The following is a 25,098-nucleotide window of genomic DNA, read 5'->3' on the forward strand; positions in this document are numbered from 1 at the left end:
GCAACTCCACAGTCCATGGTTAGTAATACACACTATCAAAATATTGCTTTTACAAAATAACAGGTGTAACAACCAAAACTAATTTTTACTTAATTTTATTTTTAACACTGGTCATTTATTTATTTGATGCATATTAGTACGATGATCTGCATGATATTAGAATAGAATACTGATGGAAAAAGATTGTTTTGCAAATATTTAAAGAAAAGCTAATATCTTTCTCTCTCCCTATCTTTTAACTAGGGCATAAAATGGCATAAAATGAATCTGTAATATGAAACTGCCCAGAAAAGGGACTTGTTTGTGACACGAGGCTAAATCTAACCAGATCCATTGGTGAATTGTGACAGATGGAGGGACTGTGAGACAGAAGGCAGGCACTAATCACACATAAAATGACCGGCTTGCCTCAACATGTTCCATGGATTCCAGCAAACTTTACACCCTAATCCATTTTTAGAACAAAAAACATCTGGGCCATAAATCCTCTAATCTGCCAAAACACGCCATTAAATCCCATGATTTGTTGAAAAACACTAAGATTAAAGAAAGGAAATATAAAATGGCTAACTGCCGTGTTAGGAAAGTGTTATTAATACTCTTTGTCTCAATTATGAATGTTCTGGTACTAAGAGCCTTGTCTAATCATGTCAGATTACACATCCTTGTTGTATTGCTAGACTCTTCTATCTGATCTGCTGATTGCCAAAAAACAAAGAATATTTTCTTGCTGCTTAAACGTTTCTATTGAAGAAACTGATGTCAGAAACTGATGTAGTACTTCAGTGCTGGCAGGTTTCTAAATGATCCATGCCTTTTCCCCTGTTAGTATGCGCAGAGTAGACCTGGTCCTCTGATCTCCTTGAAAAGAAAAGTTCCAGTGTAGGCGATAGAAAAGGGAAGCTTGAGAGTGATTATATATTTTGCCTTTCAGAGCTAAATTCATTGGAACTTATTCAAAGAACAAAACATCTCTGCTCATTATAAACACAAAAGTGAATTGAAAACAACTCTAAACCTAGAACAGATCTTCAGAGTTAATATTTACTGTAAAAGATGGTTGTATTTTATTATCCTCAACATCCTAATTTGGATCTCCTGTACATCATTCTTAATGTATAATTCTTGAACTTGTTCATGAACAATATTACTCTAGATAGAAATACAACTCTTACATGACCGTGATGGTATTGGTATATGTTCATTTAGTAATATCTTAAGAGGATCAGTCTGATTTTCCTATGCTCTAACCCCTGTTTATACGCAACCTGGCATCATACATTTTTGTAGTCTATTTAGCTTCTATGTAGTCTAATTAGCTTCTCCAGAACACAAATATATTTGAAATGGCTTGGCACATGGCACTGAATAAAAGCATGAATTCTTTATGCTTTTTAGGGACTGCCAAGATAACATTGTGTAGGAAAAATGATTAATATAGATGCAAGAGGAATGTAAATTATTATGAGGGGGAGTAACTGACAGACCTATGTTCTGTAATGGTTATTTCCAATTTGAGATGTGTGTTTCTGTGCAGGTAGAAATAACTGTTCACTTTAAAATAAACATTCTTGCTTTTAGAGACTCTTGAGTTTTAGTTATAATGCTGTATGAAATGTTAACATTTTTATCTGCTATGTTAAATCATAAAGCCATTTATATATGACAACATTCAATCTTAATAGGATTGTTTGCTGGTTCTTTACAGTTTGTTCTCCTCATAGTCACCAAATCCTTAACCCTGCTGACTCCGTCTCCCTCAGCAAATGGCCTTACCTCTGATTTTGCAAAGAGCAGTAAGGCTGAACTCTCACCTTCCTGACCCTACCCCCACTCTTACCTTCTGCTGGCTTCAAATTTATTTCCATTTATGCCTATTTTGCTCCTCCTGTTTCAATAAAAATGGTCCCTTTGCTTTCAATCAAGGCAAATCTCCTAATAAGAGTTCTAGATTTCTACACTTCTTCATTATTATTCTATTTCTCATTTATATCATCTATCTAATTGTCTCTACCATCTCTACCACCTCAACTTGTAGATACTTAAGATTCTCTTTTCTCCTCAAACAAGCAAATAAAGTGTCTTCTTTAACTTTGTTTTGCCCTCTCTTTCCAACACTGTTTCTCTTTTTATCTTCAAAGTCAAGCTTCTCAAAGATGCATTATCTCATAATCTCCCATTCCCTTCTTACTTTCCAGTTCTCAATGCAATCTCGTTTCTGTTGCTATTGGTCTCTAGTTGTCAAATAAATCCAAAGGACATTTTCCATTTCTTGAGCGGGATGACAGCATTGACCATCCTCTCATTACTGAATCTCATTTAAGCATTGTTCCTTTTTCCTCACTGCCTCCTCTGTGTTTGTATCCCTGCCTGGGATCCTTCGATCCTTCCTTCACCTAATCCTTAGATTTTGATTCAAGATTCCAATTATTAGAAAAAGCATGTGTTTTGGAGCTGGGCAAGCCCAGATTAAAATCCTAGCTTTGACACTTACTAGGTATATAAATTATACAAGTTGTTTTACTTTTCTAAGTTGCAATTGTCTCATAAGTTAAATAGGGATAACACTCACTAGATAACAGAAATGTCAAGATTGAGTTAATATTGTCTTTTATCATAATAAATGGTCAATGAAAGCTATTCAGTAACTGTCACTTTATAAAATGGCATAGTAAAATAAGCAGAATTTGGAAATTGGATTCAACTGCATCTGGGATTTCCAGTTCTTGGTAAGTGTGATATTTGACAAATTTTAATGCTCAATCTAAGTTTTCACTTCCCTTAACTACAAAATGAAGGTAAAGCTGACGGAAGAATTAGATGAAATAACACATGTGAAGGAAGAGATAGCACTTGGTATCTGCAAAGGCAGGAAAAGATGTTAGACTCCTTTCTTTGCTCTTTACACTTTCATTTTCCCTATATGTTCACTCTTAGCACTCTTGTTAACATGGCTTTGACTATTATGATGAAATCTGTGAGGGGATGTCATTCCTTGGCTGGCACAGAGGTTCAATTAAATGGGCGTCAGACCATAAAGGCCAAAGAGACATATAATGGTTATCTGATAGATACATTTTATTCTGCCTTCATTATAGATTCAAGCAACAATTGCATCTAAAGTCAGGATCAAATGGGAGGGCATGTGTATAGGAGAGGTTTGGTGAACCTCAGTCTTAAGAGGAAAATGAGATGGCAAAGGTCAATATAACTTCCAGTTAACATCTCAAATGAGATTTGGAAAATGTGGGTTAGAAATCATTAATATAAGAAATTTGTGAGATTCTGTAACTTTGTTAAATTCACAGTAATTTGATGTTTTTTTTTTTTTTTTTTTTGAAACAAGGTCTCACCCAGGCTGGAGTGCAGTGGCATGATCATAGCTCACTGCAACCTTGAACTTCTGGGCTCAAGCAATCATTCTGCCTCAGCCTCCTGAGTAGCTGGGACTATGGGCACTACTACCCCCAGTTACTTTTTAAGTTTTTGTAGAGATGGAGTCTTGCTATGTTGCCCAGGCTGGTCTAGAACTCCTGGATTCACACAATTCTCCCGCCTTGGCCTCCCAAAGTGCTAGGATTACAGGCTTGAGCCACCATGCCTGGCCTACAATTTGATGTTTTATGCTTCAGTGTTTCTTCTTAACCATTACCAAAAATATTCTCAAAATTTTTGTTTTTCTTAACTAAAAAGGCCCCTTATATATTTTTTCAGAGGCTGAAAAGAAGGGACAAACTAGAAAGTCTAATTTTGGAGGAGATAAACTCTAAAAGGAAAGTAGTAATGGCCACTATACAAGGAAAGAAAATAAAATACAAAACCACTTGTAATGGGTTAAATTGTGTCTGCCCAAAAGATATATCCAAGTCCTAAACTTAATTATCTGTGACTCTGGCCTCTTTTGAAAACAAGGTCTTTGAAGATGTAATTAAGGATCTCAAGGTGAGATCACCCTGAAATTAGGCTAGGCCCTAAATCCAATAACTGATTTCCTTATAAGAGGAGAGAGATTTGATCCATAGAAATAGGGGAGAAAGCCAAGTGAATAGGCAGGCAGAGATTGGAGTTATACATCTATGAGCCAGGACTGTCAGCAGTATGGAGGCATGGAACAGGTTCTCATTCAGAGCTTCCAGAAGGAACCAACCCTGCTGACACCTTGACTTCAGATTTCTAGCCCCCGAATAGCAAGAGAATAAATTTCTGTTTCAACCCACCCAGTTTACAGTAATTTGTAATGGCAGCTCTAGGAAACCAATATGCCACCCTTGGTCTATACCATGTCTCTAAGAATTGAGAAATGATCCCAAGAACTGTAAAATAACTACTGCTTGCCTCAAACCCTTCCAGATTGCCAGATACATGTATCTGTTTATTGACTAAGCTTCTCTACTTCAATGTCCCATGAGTACCTGAAATGCAGCATGTCTGGCACAGAATTCATCATCTTTCTATGGCCTCAGTCCCCTCTTTCTATATTCCATAGACCTTGTCAGTTGCCCTTCCAATCCTTGGGAGTAATTTAAGGTCTCTCCTTTACCCTCTAAAGATACAAGGCAAGCAAGCCCTGACAGTTCCACTTCTTCCTCAGCTCTCAAATTTGCTTCTCCATCCTCTGCTTTCATGAAAGCCACCTGATATCTCACTGTGCCTTAGCCTCCTAACTGGTTTTCCTATCTTTAGGCTTACACTCTTTGAATTCATGTCTATTCTCTTTCCAGATAAAGCATTTAAAAATATCTCAAAAAAAAAAAATGCTGGGCATGGTGGCACATGCCTCTAATCCCAGCACTTTGGGAGGCTGAGGTTAGTAGATCACTTGACCTTAGGAGTTCAAAATCAGCCTAGGCAACATGGTGAAATCCCATCTCTACAAAAAAACAGAAAAAATTAGTGGAGCATGGTGGTGCTTGCCTGTAGTCCCAGCTACTTGGGGGGCTGAGGCAGAGAACTGCTTGAGCCTGGGAGGTAGAGGCTTCAGTGAGCCATGTTCACCTGCCACTGCACTTCAGCTTGGGTGACAAAGCAAGACTCTGTCTAAAGATAAAAATAAAAATATCTATCTATCTATCTATCTATCTATCTATGTATATTAAAAAAATTGATGTCAAAATCCCTGATTACAAACCCTCCTCTGGTACCCTAGTGCTTCAAGAAACATTTAAAAAATAATGATCTGTAATAGCCCATGAAAAAATAATTCCATGTATAAGTGTAAGAAATACAAAATTAAAGTTAAAAAGGTTTAATTGAATGAATTTTTAAAATCCTGAATATGTTCATGTGCATTGTGAATCTTCAAGAGATCACAGTACGCAGCTTTTACTGGAACTTTTGAAACTCTTTAGCGTTCCTGGAAAATCATCATTCTGAGATAAGTCCCAAACTCTTTCACAAGGCCTAAGAGTCTCCTCATGATATCAACTCTGCTTATCTTTCCTGTGTCCCCTCTTGCCAGTCTCTCATGCGTCCTGCATTTAAGCTGTATACAGCATTCCCCCTTTTCCAAGGACAGGCCTTCATCCTTTCACTCTACACTCCTGTATCCCAGGTTTTTCTCTTTCGCTGAAGGGCTCTTTCTTTCTGGCGTGTTTGTGAATTTATTCAAACATCACCCCTTCTGTGAGAACTTCTCTTACACACCCTAGACATGTTCTTTGACAAGATTAGTACTTCCCACACGTGTGTTCCTTCAAAACCTTGTGAATGTTTTTATTGTCATATTGTCTTGCATTTGTCTTTCATAGTGGTCTATGGACTACTTAGCATTTTTTAGTTCAATCTATTATTCCTTTGGCCCAGGGCAGAATCTGTTGAAGAAATAAATGCATATTCTAAGTTGAAAGTATCCGCCTTGATAATCCCAAATCTATTGATAATTTCTATCTTCTTATCAATGGAAGCCTGGACCATATGGTACAGATTTATTAAAATTCATGGATTTAACAGATGATATTAGTGTAACACAAATACTTATTTACTACATATTTATTTTATATAGGAGTTGTAAGTAAAAGTAATGGCGTATTTGTTTCTAGCGATTTTCAACAAATGTATTTTTTTCTATTTTTGTGGTCATTGATCAGATTACATTTTTGACACCCTGATAGGTAGACAATTTTTTAATCTGTGAAAGCTCACCAGAATTAGATAATACATGTGAAAGCAGTTTGCAAACTGTAAAGTGTTATGCAAATGTTAATTGCCAGATGTCTTTGAATGATATCTCCAACTTCCTGATAATCCAATGGCTTTCCATGATTCACAATATTCTTGTTCTTTCCTTCAATCACCTTCCTGCAAACAAGGTTTTTCTCATTAAAACCCTTGTATAAATTTTACTTATTAAAAACCTGGGCATGGTGACTCATACCTGTAATCCCAGCACTTTGGGAGGCTGACGTGGGCAAATCCCTTGAGTCCAGGAGTACGAGGCCAGACTGGACAACATGGGGAAACCCATCTCTAAAAAAATACAAAATTTGGTCGGGCACGGTGGCTCACAGCTGTAATCCCAGCACTTTGGGAGGCCGAGGCGGGTGGATCACGAGGTCAGGAGATTGAGACCATCCTGGCTAACATGGTGAAGTCCTGTCCCTACTAAAAATTCAAAAAATTAGCCAGGCGTGGTGGCGGGTGCCTATAGTTCCAGCCACTCTGGAGGCTGAGACAGGAGAATGGCGTGAACCCAGGAGGCGGAGCTTGCAGTGAGCCAAGATTGCGCCACTGCACTCCAGCCTGGGTGATAGAGCAAGACTCCGTCTCAAAAAAATAAATAAATAAATAAATATATATATAAATATATATATTTATTTATATATTTTAAAAAATATATATCAATATATATTATATATATTTTAATATATATATTAAATACATATAAATATATATTATATATTTTTTATTATATATATTAAAATATAAAAAAATATATAAAATATATATATTTTAAATATATATATTTATTTTAAAATATATATACTTATTTTAATATATATATATATTTTTTTTCATATTTTTGTATTTTTGGTGGTACATGCCTGTAGTCCTAGCTACTTGGGAGGCTCAGGTGGGAGGATCATTTGAGTCCAGGAGGTAGAGGTTGCAGTGAGCCAAGATTGCACCACCACACTCCAGCCTGGGCAACAGGCAGAGTAAGTTCCTGTCTCAAATAATAATAATAATAATAATAATAAATAAATAAAATAAAAATGTAAACTAACGAACCTTCAAAATAATATCCTCCTTTAAGTCATCATATCTTAACCTGGCATGTTGTACAAATCAAGTAGCCAATTAATGGGCTTGGAAATACTGCCCTTTGTTTTACTGGGTCAATGTGCATTTACTACATTTGCTCAGGTATAGTTTTAGTTTTCATGCATTAATGCCTCTGAGGAATGAAGGCTAAGAACAGGACATTCCAATATGTCCCAAAGATATGCTAGGAAAAAGATTGTAGGCACCTAAAGTCTCAGTCCAAGGCTGTTGTCTGCTTATCCTCCAGACTAAGCAAAACATATGGCAAAGGAAGAGTATTTAAATCTCATTTGTTGTATGGATGAGTGAAATGATGCATGGCCGAGAAGAGCATCTAATGCAGTGTGGCTACCAAAAGGCAACAACTACAAAGAATGAACGCCAACCAATAGATTATGGTTATAAGGCTCCAAAATCCATTGGCCCTAAGTCTGGATAAGTTACTAGATTTTTATATACATTTATTTCCTTAAAATTAAAGCTGAGGTAATAAATATAGAATCATAGAACTGTCTACGCTCTGACAAAAAAATTCCTTCAAATCCCTAGGTAGACACACAGGCTCTTTAGGTCTGTGTTCCCTATCTGCTAAATAACAAGCTTTGACTAGATTATATGGATATCTACTCCATCTAGTTAAGGGTCTATAATTGTAGAACAGCTGCAGTGAGAAAATAGATGAAAAAAATGCTTTGAAAAAGAGTTAAAAGTGTTATACATATGTTCGATATAGGTGGAAAAAGCCAATAAGGGAAAGATAACATCTGGTCAAAAGATTCTAAAATTATCCATCATTCTTCTGAACTATTCATGCCTTTTAAGGATCTCCTTTCTTTGGAGCTGCCTATCATTTGCGTACCATATCAAAAGCATTCTTATAGAATACACTGTAATATTGGTCACCAACCTCAAAAAGTCACTTTCTATATTTGTAGCTAATAGATATATAGCAAAGAGCCCCATGTCATTAACAATAACTTAAGTCATCTTTCAGTCCACGTTTTCTGTGGTTTAATAATGGCATCACACATTAGTTCTTCTTTCAGGAGTGACCTTTACAACACCATTAATCCTCACAGCTTTTATCCAACTACATTATTACTCATTAAAGTTTCAGCTTTCAACATCTGCATTTGTTGAAAAGAGAAAAGTAAATTGTAGTGGACTTAAATCCTTGGAAATTATGAGGGATGTGTATATGGTGAAGGAACTTTTCAGAAAAAAAAACAAAGAGATGTTTTAGTAGTGGGGAAAGTCATGATAAATGACATTAAGTATGTTCTTGCCTTTCAAAAATACTTTGCCATACTTAATCCTTGGGAATGCTAAAGAAAAGATATTCATACATAATACAAATAAAAACATATTAGTTATTCTACTAGTCACATATTCTAGTTCTAACAACATCACAAAAGTTGCTCATGTACTAACACTATGACATTTATAAGCTTACATGTATATTATGATACTGAATGATTCTTGCCAAATAAAATATTTTTTCTTTTACATAGTACATGAAAGTAAATCTAATCTTGGAGCTCATTTAGGATGCTGAGCAGAGTAACTGGAGTTAGACTATAAGATGAAAAAGCACACATGTGTCTGAAACCTTTTTCAAACTTCTCAAAACTTCAGTTTTCACTGTTCCTCTTTTCACTGTGGCCCCACTGCCCAGACTGAATTCCTCTTAACAAATAATCTGGAATTCTACTTTGTGGAGATTAAAGCATTTGATACACACTCCTTCAGACTTCATTCTGATCATTCCAAAATTTCTCTGAAATGTTACCATTTATCTCTTCCTTTCCTTCAGTCTCAGGAAGAAGAAAAGTTTTTCTCCTTTACAAGGGTTAATCCCTTCCCATCACTTTTCATATCTATACATGTCTTTTGCACTTTTTCATATCTATACATGTCTCTAACTCTTCTTCCTCTCCCCCCTTGAAAAGTAATATACATATTCCTATTTTAAAACCTGTCTCTACTTAGCCTTCTCAAACTATTATCACTTCCCAACACCAAACTTAGAAAAAGATGAGTTTATATCACCAAATTAACTTTCTTTCCTCATATTCTTCCGCTCTGTATAACTGGGAATCTTTTCAAACCATTCATTAAAACTTCTCTGTCAGTCTACCTGTCCGTGAACTCCAACCAAATCCTAAGGCTCTTATTCTTCATGTTCTTTAATTGTCCTGCAGAAGGTGCACCATTAAATAATCCCTCCTTTTTGAAACTTTGTTTTCCTAGGCTAGCATGACATTACCCTATCTTCAATCTTATTCTAAAATACCCACTCGCTCTTCATTCTTATTCTAAGACACTCAACTTACTCTTCATCAGTTTTGCATCTAAAAAAAAGTGTAGTTGTTCTAAAATATGTTCAAAGATACTTTTATACTCTCTACTTCAGTTGGAGCCTAATTCTCCTTGCCTTGAGTTGGGCTGGACTTAATGATTCTCTTATAAGAAACAGAATAAAGCAGAATTGCCTCTGGATGAACTTGGAGAACAGGTTATTTGGTGATATAAACTGTGCCTTTTTCTTTGTTCTTCCCTTGGATCACTCACTCAGGAAGGTTCACTGTCATGCTACAAGCAGCCCCAGGGACAGGCCTATGTGGCAAAGAACCGAGACCACCAGAAAGCAGATAATAATAAATGTTAAACAATAAATAATAATAAATGAGACAATAAATATTGGTTGTTTTCTACTGCTGTTTTAGGTTAATTTGTTACACAGCAATAAATAATATATTAGTTATCTATATTATAATATTAATATCAGTTATCTATCTATTAGTATCTAATGCAATACCAGCTGCTAAGTTTTAGGTTAATCTGTTACACAGCAATAAATAATATATTAGTTATCTATATTATAATATTAATATTAGTTATCTATCTATTAGTATCTAATGCAATACCTATAATTCTTCACTCCACTCCTTTTCTTACCACACACAGCCTTTTTTGGTGGACTTATTTGCTCTCCTGAGTTGAACCACTTCATCATGGAATAATTTCCATATCTAAAATTCTAGTACGTCTTTTACCGATGAGGCTTGTATTTCCAGCTTCTTCCTGAACACCTCTACCTAGATAGTTCCTTGTGCTTCAAATTCAACACATATTACCTTTTTATTTCTTCTCCCAAACCTGCTCCAATTCTGGGCTCCCCTTTCATCATTAATAGAGGCATAATAATCCTTGTTATTGCATAAATTCAAGATTCTAGTTTTCTGTCTACAACTTGACCTTTACCAGATACATTCTATTGTGACTGAATTATGTCAATTCTTCCTTGATTAATATCTTTTTAATCCATTCTCTCCTTTATCATTGTTTATTTCTATCTCATGTAACTGATTCTTGCCCTACATGTAAACAATGGTTTCCTGAATTCCAACATCATTCTGCCACCTGATCCTTTCAGTTTTAGCTCTGATCACTTTCCACCATACATTTTTTTCTACAATCTAGACAAATCAGTGCATTTCTCAAAAATATGCTATTTCACTTTGTGATTTTTTTTGTTACTTCCTAGAATGCCTAGGAATCTATCTCTTCTTCAAGGCTCAGTTTGAATTAGGATATATCTAACTCATACTCTTCTGTAGTCCTTCCCAGACAGAATCCAACACTCTCCTCTCTTGGTAGAATTTTATCTGTGCTCTGCAATAGCACTTGTTATAGCTGACTTATACCATAGAATGAATGACTTTCCCTTAACTAAACCATGAGCTCCTTGAGGGCTGGCCTCCTTAAAAATTGAATAAAAATAATACAAATATCAGTAAATCTGTGTTGAAATCAGTATCTACAGTCTGATTTATGTATGCTGAAATTAAAATCATTGAATTTTTCAAAGTCAACTTATAGAAGTGTTTTCTACTATTTTGTTTGCGCTACTGAATTTACAATTATATAGAATTGAAGCTATCCACTCTTTATAATACTTTGGTGTTTGCAAGCAATCCTCAAACAGAATGAAACTGAACAAACTTCACATCCTTATGGTTGATTGATGATAGAGGCAAAATGCATTTCATCATAATGTATACTTTGTGCAATTCACAAAATAAATGGAAATTTCAGTGATGCAAAAGGTAAGTCACCTAACAATAACATTCTGGAACCATCATTGCTCACTGCGATTAGTCACTTAGTCCTCTTTTTATATTGTATGGACATAGTTAGAAATATAGACATAACCTACACAGTTAGATTTTCAGGAGGGCATTATAACTTGGACTTTAGTGAGAAATTTCATTTGCATGTTTAAAATGGACCTAGGTGGTTCCTCAAATTGAAACTGTCCTATGGAATTCAAGCCGTGTATAGAGTGTGTGTGATGTGCCATTTAAAGATGATTCCATTCAATAGCCATAAACAGAAAATCAGCAAGAACAAAAGAAACAGAACTTACCTATTGTGCTAACTCTGGCTGAAGGACTAGCTAACGCTGCTGGGACAGAGGCTTTGAGGGGGCCTGCCCCACTGTTTATTCTCAGAGCTGGCATATGGGGAGAGGTGGGTGATGTGGGTGATTTGCCATCAGAGGTCTTGGGTTTAGCTGATAGGTTCAGTGGCTGTGCCACTTCATCCTGCAATGATCATTAGAACATGAGCTGTGATAAGGAAAGGCTGATCAAAAATGCCTAGAAAAACACAGGTATGCAGCCTGTCATTTCCCATCAAATTACTCTACCAATCAGTGATCTTAACATTCATTCTGAACATTACAGCATTTGGTTAGCTGTCAACATAATGTCTCCTTCAACTATACATTCAAAATACCTTTTGTATAAGAGAAAGTACATGTGTACTCAATTACCCACAGAAAGAAGATAATTTTTGTAACCTGTAAGAAATATTCTTAAAAAGCTACTCTTTGTGCTATATTCATTTGTATTGAGAGATATTACACATTAAATTTGAAATATGATATAGGTAGGTTTTTTTTTTTAATCGCCAAAGAAAAGGGGTTGGATCTGATGCATCTTTGTACCCTGGTACCTAGGCAGAGCACCTGGAACACCCATGATGGAGGACCACAGATAGTTGTGTGCCTCTGATCAGAACTGCTCTCCAAATTCAACACACACATAAGAAAATTTCTAACTTTCTTAGAAAATAATCCTTTCTCCCTAGGTTTCACAGAAACACCTTTGAATTTGATCTAAAAATGAAAATAAACATAATTAACATCACCCTACTATGTGCAACTTATTTATATGTCATACTGTTCTAAACACTAAACAAACACCATGTTTTCAAAATCCAGATGTGTTTTCCAGGTTTCTCTTTTAGTATACTATATGTGTCATGAAGACCATGTGATCAGTTCAGCATGGTTGATGATTTCCAGCTGTTCTATAGTTTGACAGGTCAAAACACAGTTTATACTCAATTTTAAATCGTTCTGTTAGGTAATTTCATACATGAGACTTATAGATATAGTATCATTAAAATTTATATTACATCATATAGGAATATAAGAATGAGATAATATTAAAATTATATCACTTTTTAAATTGGAAATTGAAAAAGTTATTTTGTTCCTTTCCTGTGCTCTAAAATTGGAATATCTTACCACTTGTTTATTTATCAACATTTACAATATATCCAATTTTACATTAATATTATTGTAGAATAAAAATTTAGTTTCCACTTAGCTATTTCATGAGTTAAGAACATAAAATATTTACCAATAACAGATTTGTTGAAAGTAGAAACATTTTTAATCAAATGGGGTAGTCAGGTGACATTAAAGTATATGTTAATTACTGTATAAAAAATTTAATGCACAGTTTTACCAAAAGTACCACTGAAATAAATCATTTTATGAAATGGTTAAATGGTAAAATATGACATTGATATCAAGTTTATATATATAAAATATATATTATATATATATTTTATATATATATAATATATATATATATTATATATATATTTTATATTATATATATTATATATTATATATATATTTTATATTATATATATTATATATTATATATATTTTTTATATTATATATATTATATATTATATATATATTTTTTGAGATAGAGTCTTGCTCTGTTGCCCAGGCTGGAGTGCAGTGGTGCAATCTCCACTCATTGTGATCTCTGCCTCCCAGTTTAAGTGATTCTCCTGCCTCAGCCTCCTGAGTAGCTGGGACTACAGGTGCACACCACCACATCCGGCTAATTTTTGTATTTTTAGTAGAGACAGGGTTTCACCATGTTGGCCAGGCTAGTCTTGAACTCCTGACCTCAAGTGATCTGCCTGCGTTGGCCTCCCAAAGTGCTGGGATTACAGGCATGAGCCATGGCGCCTGGCCTCAAGTCTATATTTTTAAGTGGTTTAATATTATTAGATTATCATTTGATTCTGTGGTTATGTGCACTTAAGAATCCCATGAACAGACTACGAAAAAGTTACCTTTGTAATACATCTTATTTCAGTTTATATTGTTTGTTTCAGAAAAAAAAATTGAAAATTCATGAGACAATTCAAATTAGCAATCTTCTATGATTTCAGATAAGTAAGAAATTAAAGACTATTATACCAAATCTATATTGATTCATAAGATCTTGACAGAAAGTGAAATAATTCCATCATTGAGACAACACTTAATTTGGAGAAGTTTACTTTAGCATTTTAAAAACTATAGGGGCAATGGCTGGGTGCAGTGGCTCACACCTGTAATCCCAGCACTTTGGGAGGCCAAGGCAGGCAGATCATGAGGTCAGGAGATTGAGACTATCCTGGCCAACATGGTGAAACCTTGTCTCTACTAAAAATACAAAAAATTAGCTAAGCATGCTGGCATGCACCTGTAGTCCCAGCTACTCAGGAGGCTGAGGCAGGAGAATCACTTGAACCCGGGAGGCGGAGGCTACAGTGAGTTAGATCGTGCCACTGCACTCCAGCCTGGGCAACAGAGTGAGACTGTGTCAAAAAAAACCAAAAAAACAAAAAACTATAGGGGCAATATTATCCCTAAATTGTTCAATCTGAAACATGACCTGTTCAACCATAATCTATACATATGATGTCATAATTAGCAGCAATATGGAAGTATTGTGTCCTCACATTTTAATCCAGTATGAATGAACAGTTCTCAAAATGCGGCTCACAGACTAGCACCATAAGCACACCTGGGAACTTGTTAGAAAGGCAAATTCTCTATCATAGAAACTATGGGGATGGGTCCCAGCAACCTGTGTTTAACAAGCCTTCATTCCCAGGCGATTCTGATGCACACTCAAATGTAAGAGCCACTGCCTCATATATTAATATAAAGGGGGACTATTGAAAAAGTTTTGTTAGACTTCCAAAAAGCCTTTAAAAAGCTTCTTCTGTATAAGAAGATAACATTTAAAATATGTGATATTACCTCAGTGTTTAAAATATAATTGGGACATATCATATGCTAATAATGGAAACATTCATATGCATAATAAATTGAATGTTACTGAGATTCCATGGGACAATAAAGATTAGAACCCAGATCTACTCTTGGTCAATTAAGCCTAAATGTCCTGACTGTCAGGGACTTTACTATTTACTACCCAGCTGTAAATATTCCAGGCACTATTTTCCCCTAGCAATGTAGTACCTGTTTACTACCTTCTGTGTGAAACTGACTTCTGTCATGACGCTTTTAGAACTTCTTTTTGACATCATCCTAACTCTTGCAAAAGTTTTGGGAGATGCTTGGATCAAAGACAGCTATTTTACTTGAATGTGAAGAAAAGAAAAAGAAACAAAACAAAAAAAAGCAAAGCAAAGAAAAGAGAAGGACTGTATTCCCAGAGTTGGAACAGGAAAGATTTTTATGAGCACAGAGGAAACACGGTGTGAGTGTATAGTGAGGGGGGAATGGTGGTATTGATGAAGATGATGTGGATGTGGGTGCTGATGGGATGAAGTGTCATATGTCTTAGCTTTAAGCACTAATAACTATTACTTGCCCATGCTGAAAGATAACTATTCAAAGCATTTATTAGAGCAAGAGACCCACTGAAACTCTTAGTATTCACCTCCATTCAAGGCAGCACAGATGTCTGAAAGCCAAAAAGTGCAAGGCCCCAAGGACATAATAGAGGTTGACAGTTCCAAAGTTGATATAAATGTCATTCAAAATTGCCCTTTCCTTCTCTTCCATTGTGTGACCAGGCTAATGGTAAACTAATAAGAACTCACATTCTTGATCTTTATACTGGTAACTGTATAAATAATTTTGGCCCATTACATGATATTATTTCACAATTTTGTTCTTTTAATAATTTACTACTGAGCTGCTATACCAAATGCCTATTATTTATGAAGAATACAAAAATGACACTAGTTTCCCATTTTCTATTAATTATTTTTCATTTGACTAGATGAAAATTTAAAAATCTTAACTATAAAATGGACATGGACAATTTATTTCGGGCATGCATTCTTATAATATGAATATGTGCAATAAAAGCTGAAGGTAAGACTTCTCTTACTTTGTTTTTTACTTGTAATTTTATGTAGGAGAAATTCAAAAGCTTAACATGATTAACCCCTATTCTTACAAATAAAACACACATTTAAACATGTTAAATAAATTACTTACAAATAAAAGGATATGAGTAATTTTCAAGGTCAAAAATAATTGAAAAAGATACTATTTCTATCAACTACACCATCAAACAGTGAGCAAAGCAATTTCCTGTTAATTACTTGCCTAATTGTTAAATGAGGTTGCCAATTGGAACTTTTGAAAATAACATATTTCATAATTATTTCATTTATACACAAAGTAAGAGTTAAGAATTAAGTTATCTGCCGAGTAGCTCCAAACTTGTATATCATAAATATAAAGTAAGCATTTATGTTTAAGTAAATGTGTAAGCTAAACAAATTTTAACTAGTAGAAGGCAATAATTTACATTTATAGGGTTCATTATAAGTATTCCAAAGAGTTTATTTAATCTTCACGACTATGAAGTAATTACAAATCTTGTGGAGGAAAGTAAGGCTTAGAAAGTTCTAATGAAACCGAGGTTTTTGGACTCAACATACAATACTCTTTTAATTTCTGTGACAAATTTAATCTTAAATTTAAAAAGGCACTGATGGAATATAACTTCTGAAATTCAGTCCTAGCTATATAATTCTGTTACACAATAACCACATGAAAGATAATATATGTGCAATAAAATGATGTAATACAAACATTTGCTATTCTATACATTAAAAAGTTAAGGCACAAATTCACTTATCTTGGTGACTATTTTTGTGCTTCTCTGACCTCTACGCTATATAGCATTGAAAATTTCCTTTAATACTAAAGAGTGGCTTGGACTATTCTTTTAGAAAAATCCCAAGAGTTCATGTACACATGGTACAAGAAAATAATATTTTATATAATCAAATACAAGTTTTAGAAGCTCACTCATGATATAACTTCTTCTAATCAATTACTAGGCTAATTGTAGTTTTCTGGGATAGAATGCAAAGTAAGTAAAATCCAAATAAACATAGGTCCGGGATGTTCCATTTACATAATTAGAGCTACGATAACTTCTCTGAAAGCTACCATCTCAATACCAGTTTGTGGTCACAGTAGCAGAAATACTATAGAGGCCTTAATCAGTTAATTCCGGCCAATGACAATTTGCAACAGATTTTAAAAAAAATTGCATGAAGAATGTGAAACAAATATGCAGCCTTAGATGCACTGAGGGAATACCAATTGTCACCATAAACTTATTCCACATAAACTTAACAAACACTATAAAATAAATATATAAAGTTACAATATATTTCATTTGGTTGGTTTTCAAATAACAATTTATTTTAGAAGAAAATATGTTACTGTAACATAATTGTATAATAGTCATAATTTTATAATGTACAAATACCAAACGATTTAGAGAAATCAAACATAATTTAACAAATAAAAAGCATTCTTAGCAATCCTGGGGTGTCATTTCTCTCTCCCCACTCCTTAGCTTTTCAAGTCTTTGTTAAGGAGTTTCAATAGAGAACTAGATAACAGAGATCCAAACATCCTAGAGAATTCTATTTGTTTCTATTTCTCTATTCTTATCCTCACAACATGGAAATATACCCACAATGTAGGTTGCTAGACCACAAAATGCACTACCCAGGAAGTGCGAATGATTAAACCCTTCAGAATATAAATTTCATCTTTATTTACATCTTTATTCACATCTTTATTCATTCTCATTATCTACTTGATGATTTGGTTCATTCCATATCACAGGTGTCTCAAAATTCCACTTCCTCAAATATTTACCTAAATTAATTATTGAAAATCAAAATTTATTTGGCAGTTAACACATTTATACCAGTCTAAAGGCAACAGATAAGAACAGATGCACTTATTCAATCATCCATACATTCATCCATATCTTATTTATCCAACGGTATTTCAGCTATTTATTAATGGCTATTATATGCCAGGCATTAGAAAAACATAAACCAAAGGACATTTAGGCATGTAGCTTTGAGGCTTTGGTTTTATGTGGTCAGTAATAAAGAAAAGAAGTCCATTTACTTTTTATTTAAAACCTAGGTATAGATTTAAGTGGAAGTGTGTGTGTGTTTTTAAACTTCTTTGAGAACAGTTTGTCTTTATACTCAATATAATGTTTCATTTATAAAAACACTTTGATTCTTCAATAGCCACACAATGATTGAAAAATATATATATATATATGTATAAATAAAATTCCTGGCTTCTTCCTCTGCATGATTTGAAAGCTGTGATTGTCCCCATGTTTATCATAAACACGTCTGTGAAATAAGTAGCAGTAATAACATATGGGGATGGTAAAAGCATTCATGAAACATGTTGCAAAATTAATCATGCTGCCGCTATTATCCTCTCTGATGAAATAATCGTATTAACCTAAGTAGGGAAGTTACAAGACAGCCTGAATTGCATAATGTGTGCTGTTGCTGCACCTCTCTTCCCTAGCTTGTGTGCAACACTCATCCTTTCTCTTTCGTCTTCCACCTCTATGCACTGTGGGAGCCCTCTTTCACCTCTCCTACCCAAATAAGGCATTTCTTCGCTACAGCTCCATAGAGGTTTACTAGAAGAAACAAAACAAACACATATCATGAGAATCTACAAAGAGATGGAAGTGTACCTGCTGAGCAGAACTTAAAGGAGAAAAGGTTTATATTTATGTGCAAGAGTCAAAGTAACCTAAGATAAAAATAACTGTAACAATCTTAAAATTATTTTCTTAGTCTTCAAGGAATTAATAATCCTACTCATGTAGCCATCCCAACTCCTTATTTAATTAATAGGTTCCTAAAAATCAAGTCTATCATCTTACATAGCACATAGTCTTGAAACCCCTTTTCATGAACAGATGCTTACTTTTAGACTTACGAACTGCAAAATGCCTTGTTAATCAGGCAGAAAGAGCTCCAGGAATTCTTTGATAGGTATGCTTTTGCTGTGTTAATGCTACCATTAGACTTGATGGCCATTTAAATGTAAGTCTTATTTAGCTGAGGGTAATATGTTCTAGCATCTCATTTGGCTTCCTTATTTGCCATTTTACACTTTTGCTTAATGTATACCTGCTTCTTTTAAAAGTAGATGCTAGTAGTGTGGTTGGGGACATATGCTTCAATGTGGTAATTACATGTTTCTTTACATTTAATTTGCTGGCCTTTAATTAATTTAAAGGTATTCAAAGAGTACTCATCATTTTATTTGCTGTTTAAAATGCCCCCTGCTCATTTTCCCTTAGTATCTTAATATTTTCCTTGTTTTCCAACTTTGTTGAATTAATGTCTCAATGCTGTAAATTATACACGCAAGCACACACATATATTTAAAAACAAAGAAAGAATAGTTTGCTTCTGAAATATCAACTATACTTCACATTCACTTTTTAATTTCAAAAATTGCCTTCAATTAATCCAAATAGTGCCATATCATTCCTTTTTACATTTTCCTTCCTTCTCTTTTAATATTTATTCTCCTTTCCCTTTAAGATCTCTAATTTAGCTTTTGAATTTTTCATTTTAGATTAACTCTCTATCTAACCTTACTTTTTATTTCCAAAATGTCCTATAAATATACTGTATAAATACAGTTTCCATATATTTACCAAGAAGAATGTCATATTGGAAGACCCTTTAACCTACAATATCAGATGAAAACCCACTCATAGAAATTCCACAGAGTAAGCTTTTCTAACTATACTTGAAAAGAGGAAGAATGGGAGGAATACATGTGTCAACAATAATGTGTGATGAGAACAGTTATAACATGAGCCAGTAGGAAATGTATGGTGTTTCCAATTCAACTTTGTTTAACCTCTGGTCCCCAGACAACTTCAAATTCCTAATAATAATGGTTATTTTGTCCTATAGTGTTCATTACAGCTGGATGATTGCTGTTATCTTTTAAAATGATTAACAGTTCTTCTACCAAGAGGCTAAAAGGAAGCATAGAGCAGTAAGAACTGATGTTAATAATCATACCAGTTCCTCTTTTTAACCTCTAAATGTAAATCTCCAAAAGCTTTTAAAAATGCTTTAGAGAAATTAAAGAGTTGGTCACTCCTTGAACAAGAAAATGTAATGTGTTTTTGACACCACCTGATAAGTCCTTAAATTTATAATTACAAAGCATTTGTCATTGTTACTTTCCTGTTAGTTCCACTTGAAGATTTGTATACAAACATAAGCCAACAACTACACAGCTGTTAAATGATGGAATAGATTGACAAAAAAAAGTAAAACAGGAGCTCACAGAGCAATACAACTTTATAAAACAAAGAAATAGAAGTCATGCTGATCAAATTCTACTATCATCTCTATGTTGGAAATGGTATTTCCACCTGAAGCTAAATGTACAAAATGAGCACATCAGCATCTCTACTGGAATCTACAAAAGGAATTACTATCAAAAGGAAAGCAGAACAATACAACATCATCAAAGCAAATCAGTGGTAGAAGGTTTGATCCACTGGAGTCATATAAAAGAGAAGTAAAAATACCACATGAAGGCATGGATAGCCCATTGTGGGGGGGGGGGAAGAAACCACTGATGAAAATATTAATGAAACACTGATGAACTTGAAACAACAAAATGAAATACTTTGAAGGACTCCCAGAGGGCTCCAAAATTCCTTTTTAAAAATATATCTATGGCTCTCTGAGAGATTTATGTTTTCTCAGATCTTCGAAAAGTTTGGTCTGGTTATACGCAGATAGACCATCTTTAGATAGCAACCTGGCAGAATGGGAGAAATAATAGAAAGCATCATTATGCATAAGTCATTTATTATGAGCTCCAATTAATTACATCAAAGAGTCATTCCCAGTGCTCACATACATGCATGCAACAGCTCCTATGGCACAAATCCCCAACAGTCTGGTGAACCCACTATAACTGACTGTTTTATGAGTAATGACAGTTACGACAGTTAACTGATATAAACCATGCATTGGTTTATATTTGGCAGATGAGTGAAGGCCAAATTGTCTAAGGTACGGAACCTTGCAGAAGGACAGGTATGCATGTGTGTGTGTGTGTGTGTTTAATGGATTAAACATTAGAATGAGACATTAAGCAAGAAAAGGCTAGGGAAGCCTAAGGCAGCACCCTAGTGTTACTGACTGTAGCATTCATATCACTGTATTTCATTTTATTGTGTTGTTTTCTTGAATAGCTGGTGGCTAAATAATCAAATTTCAAACAGTTTAAGAAAATTTTCATTTTTAAAGTCATCTGAGTACTCTCTTTACACCCACATATACCTGGAATAGAAAAAAAATTTACTAGATACTATTAACTACTAAATGTTAAATGGATAGTGGAGATTAATCAATAACTAATTCAATAAATTCTAAGTTTTTCTTATTGTTTTTATTGTAGCATTTCAAAAGCTATTTACGTTTACGTACAATGCACATTCATCGAGCAAATAACATCGAGCAAATGTTACTTTGACTTGTGAATAACAGAATAGGAACATATGCACTACCAAAATGTATCCCTCCATATTTAAATCTCTTGTAATGAATTCTCCTCACCACTTGAATGTCAGTTCTTCTCAGTCTTCAGAACTTTGCTCCCTTGCTTTCCTCTTAAGAGTTGAAAGTTTGATGTCCCTGGGACTCACTGCTTTCTACTCAGTGATGTCTGCTAACAAAGCCATCCTCAGGAACTATTTAGCCACAGGCTTCCTCCTATTAACGTTAACTTGAGACTTGACTAGGTCAGTACATCCAAACTACAACTCTTTTCATTCCATTCATTACAGATAGAGAAAAGGGGGCAGTCATTGAAGACAAAGGTAAAAAGTCCAAAAATAAGTAAAAATAAAATTTAAATGCAAAACTCACTTCTCGTACCCCACTTGCTTTAACCTAGACTGAGTTCCACTGTTCAGGTTAAGAGCAGTACAGTAATAGTGATATAGGAGTTAGTAAGAAATTATTTAGGCAGTTAGTGAGGGTAAAGGAGTTCTCAGTGGAATTTTCCTTGAATAAAAAGCAGCCCCTAAAACATTTCTAACAAAAAGCAGCCTGAGAAATCAAGCTGCAAGCATAGATACGCAAGCTAGAAGCTCGCATAGGTAAATGCCGGCAGCTATGTCAGAAGCCAGGTACACTCAACATGGAGGATATCTCCTCTCTTCTCTTTGTCGCCCCTGTGTGGGTGTCGTGGCGACGGCCAGGTAAACCCCATTTGCATAATAAAAGATTCACAGGCTGTGTAAATGGCACACCTGACACCTGGTCAAACCAATCTCCTGGGCCCTATGTAAATCAAATACGGTTTCCTTAAGCCCCTCTATAAAATGGACCACATCTCTCCCCAAACCCAGAAACCCGCTTGAGGATCCCCTTCCTCTGCATGAGGAAGCGCTCTCCTGGCGCGCGCTCTCTCTCTCTCTCCCTCCTTTCTTTTGCCTATTAAACTTTACGCTCTTAAACCCACTCCGTGTGTATGCGTCTGCATTTTTGTTCCCCTTAGCACAAGATCACGAACCTCGAATATTTCCCCAGACAACAAGGCTACTTAATTAGCAATTTTCCTTTATGAACACAAAATTAGAACAGTTGCGCCATCTACCCCGTCTCTTGTTTTGCCCCCAAGTGGTAGGTTAATTCTTTAATTTGTTCCACAAACACTATTCCCAAGAGAGTGGCAGGTCATGAGAGAGAAGAAATCTATACACTAGAAGAGAAAACATTTTAAGGCAATGTAAGTGACTAGGAAACTTCGATAGCGAAATAAATATCATTATGATTAATCTAAAACAACGTCATGAAGGAAGAGTTTTACGGGGAAAAAAAACTTGCATTTCATTTCGTTTGGATTATTTAGATTGAATTCTTTGTCACTAAAGTGATTGATTCTTGGATTTGAATTTTGGATATTAGGTGTTTAAATTTTACAACTTTTCATAAAGTTATCATTTCCTTATTCTGTGAATCCTTAGACCACTTTTTTTTTCTTGAAAAGTCTGAAAACTTACAAAAATATATCAAGGGCATGAGTTGTTGGAAGATTAAGTCTCAAAAATTTGCTTTTTTGATTAGATGAATTTTTACTAGAAATGACCTAAAGATTATTTTCCCCTCCTCAACATATTCATCAAAGCAATTATTTGTCAATTATGATTGACTTAAAGTGTTCTTTCCTTTTTTCTTCTCTCATAATTAACCTATTAGTGAATAAATAAAAGGCACAGTATAGGTCTATTTAAATACAGAAATTATACATTATATATTTTTTATATATTTTTACCTAAGAACTTCTCCCTACACCAAAAGAAATGCTGATTTTATAATGTAATTTTGTCATGGAGAGAGCTGGTTTTTAAAGAAGAAATAAATACTTAAAGCCTAATACACTATTTGTTACACAAACATTTTGAAGAGTAAGTTAAACATTACAAAACCATGAAAGTATGTTTAGTGGGTTTCATAACCCAAAAACTTCTAAGTTTTAAAAATAATTTAAATTATTATATAGCTGTTCACTTTTCAGGGCTGATTTTCTAATACTGTTTACTCCTTGACATCTAAATTTTACAACTAACAAAACATCTCCATATATTTTATTTTATTCATACAGCAAGAATACGAGATATCATCAACCCCACTTCACAGATAAAGAGAAGGAGGTTGAAGATATTCAAAAATTTGCTAACAGTCATACTTAAAGAAGCCTCAGACTTGAACCCAAGTCATAGAGGTGTAAACTTAGGCAACTTTTCAAAGCTGCTTCTCTATTATTTAAATGCCAATAGGAAAAATAATCATTAAGCAATAATTTCTTTGAAAAATTAGATTGCAATCATGTAATTTCTTTTTAATTCTGAAGAATTTTTTCTATCCCATAGATAGGGACCTTGCAATGTTCAATTTTAGTAATACTGGTCGAGACCCTCACAAAATTTTTATGACACTAAATCATAAAGTATTTTAACAAAGTAGCTATGATAAATTCAAAATGTATTCACGATCCTAAAATTTATATCAAAAGAATACATATTTCAAATAAACACCATAAACATCCTTAGCACTATTATTTATATAGACCTATATGCCTTCAACTTAATACACATGTCAATTTATATACATCCAATTCCTTTCCAGTCACTTGGAGAGGATCTAATATTGCAAGAAATGAAGGAGAGGATGGAAAAGACCTTTAGCCCACTTACTGGCTCGGCCAAAGGCTATGAATCCATCCCAGGTTTATTTCAAATGAGTTGTGTCAAAGGTTACCCACCGGCCATTTTATAGTGATTTACAGCTGATGTCTGCAAATCTCCTTTATTTTAATGATAACCTCAATAGAGTCATTAAGGCATTCTTTGTCTTCATGGCAGTGACCAGGAGAGAACTGATGTCTTTAAAGAATTTCAAGGGGTGATGACTATTTATACAGAATGTCAGTTAAGGCCAGTTTTTATGTTGTGCTCTGGAGACAAAATATTTTTTCTCAACCTATTAAAGATGCTTAGCTTGATGATATATTCTGCCTATTGATACTACAATATTAAATTCAAGGTATGGGTCAAAGAAAATTCAAATAAAGATGAGAAGGCTTAGAACTGAGCATAAGGTAAGAGTTTGATCTTAATTATAACGATTTTGGATTTGTATTAAAGCTCTCACAGAATAATGATTCTTAAGTGTCTATACTGAGTTAAGCATGTCATGACGCATGAGGAATTGCAAGATAGATTTATCAGATATTCATTTAAGAAATAGTCGATTAAAATAATTAATGTGTAGTGAAACTCAGCTGTAATGCTCCTTGTTTAATTTTTCCCAGCCCATAACATTAAAAGAATAATACATTTAACAGTCTGAATTCCATAAAAGACTTTATATAGCAACTGTAATGACATCATTACAGAAGAGTTTTGATCATACTTTTTAGAATGAATTAAAGAGACAGAATTAATATATTTGCCTTAGATTTTATCTTATTTTGAATGTCGCTTTGGTCCATTACATTGCCAGATAAAATTGATCTGTATTCTTGATTATTGTAGTATGGGATAGCACACACACACATACACTCACATATGTACACATATAAATATATGGTCATGTACTGTATAGGAACACCAACATTTTGGTGAACCATAGACTGCCTATAGGACAGTGGTCCCATAAGATTATAATACCACATTTTTACTGTATCTTTTCTATGTTTAGATACACAAATACCATTTTTTACACCTGCCTACACTATTCAGTAGAGTAACATACTGTACCGGTTTGCAGCCTAGAAGTAATAGGCTGTATCATGTAACCTAAGTGTGTAG

The 25,098-nt window shown here is 34.3% G+C and overlaps 1 protein-coding gene across 21 annotated transcripts in view; it reads right to left on the reverse strand.

Moving 5' to 3' along the window:
• SOX5 (SRY-box transcription factor 5) overlaps positions 1-25,098 on the reverse strand; it is a 1,038,078-nt gene that overhangs the window by 34,283 nt on the left and 978,697 nt on the right. For 20 of the 21 annotated variants that reach the window (XM_054445328.2, XM_054445330.2, XM_054445334.2 and 17 more), the window contains one exon: positions 11,690-11,867. In XM_054445328.2, the coding sequence (XP_054301303.1) occupies positions 11,690-11,867 (178 nt within the window). Of the gene's footprint in view, positions 1-11,689; positions 11,868-20,636; positions 20,711-25,098 lie in introns of those variants that run through there. The other variant, XM_054445340.1, reaches the window with a different exon arrangement.

The sequence above is a fragment of the Pongo pygmaeus genome, chromosome 10 (assembly GCF_028885625.2).
Source record: "Pongo pygmaeus isolate AG05252 chromosome 10, NHGRI_mPonPyg2-v2.0_pri, whole genome shotgun sequence".
Taxonomy (NCBI): Eukaryota; Metazoa; Chordata; class Mammalia; order Primates; family Hominidae; genus Pongo; species Pongo pygmaeus.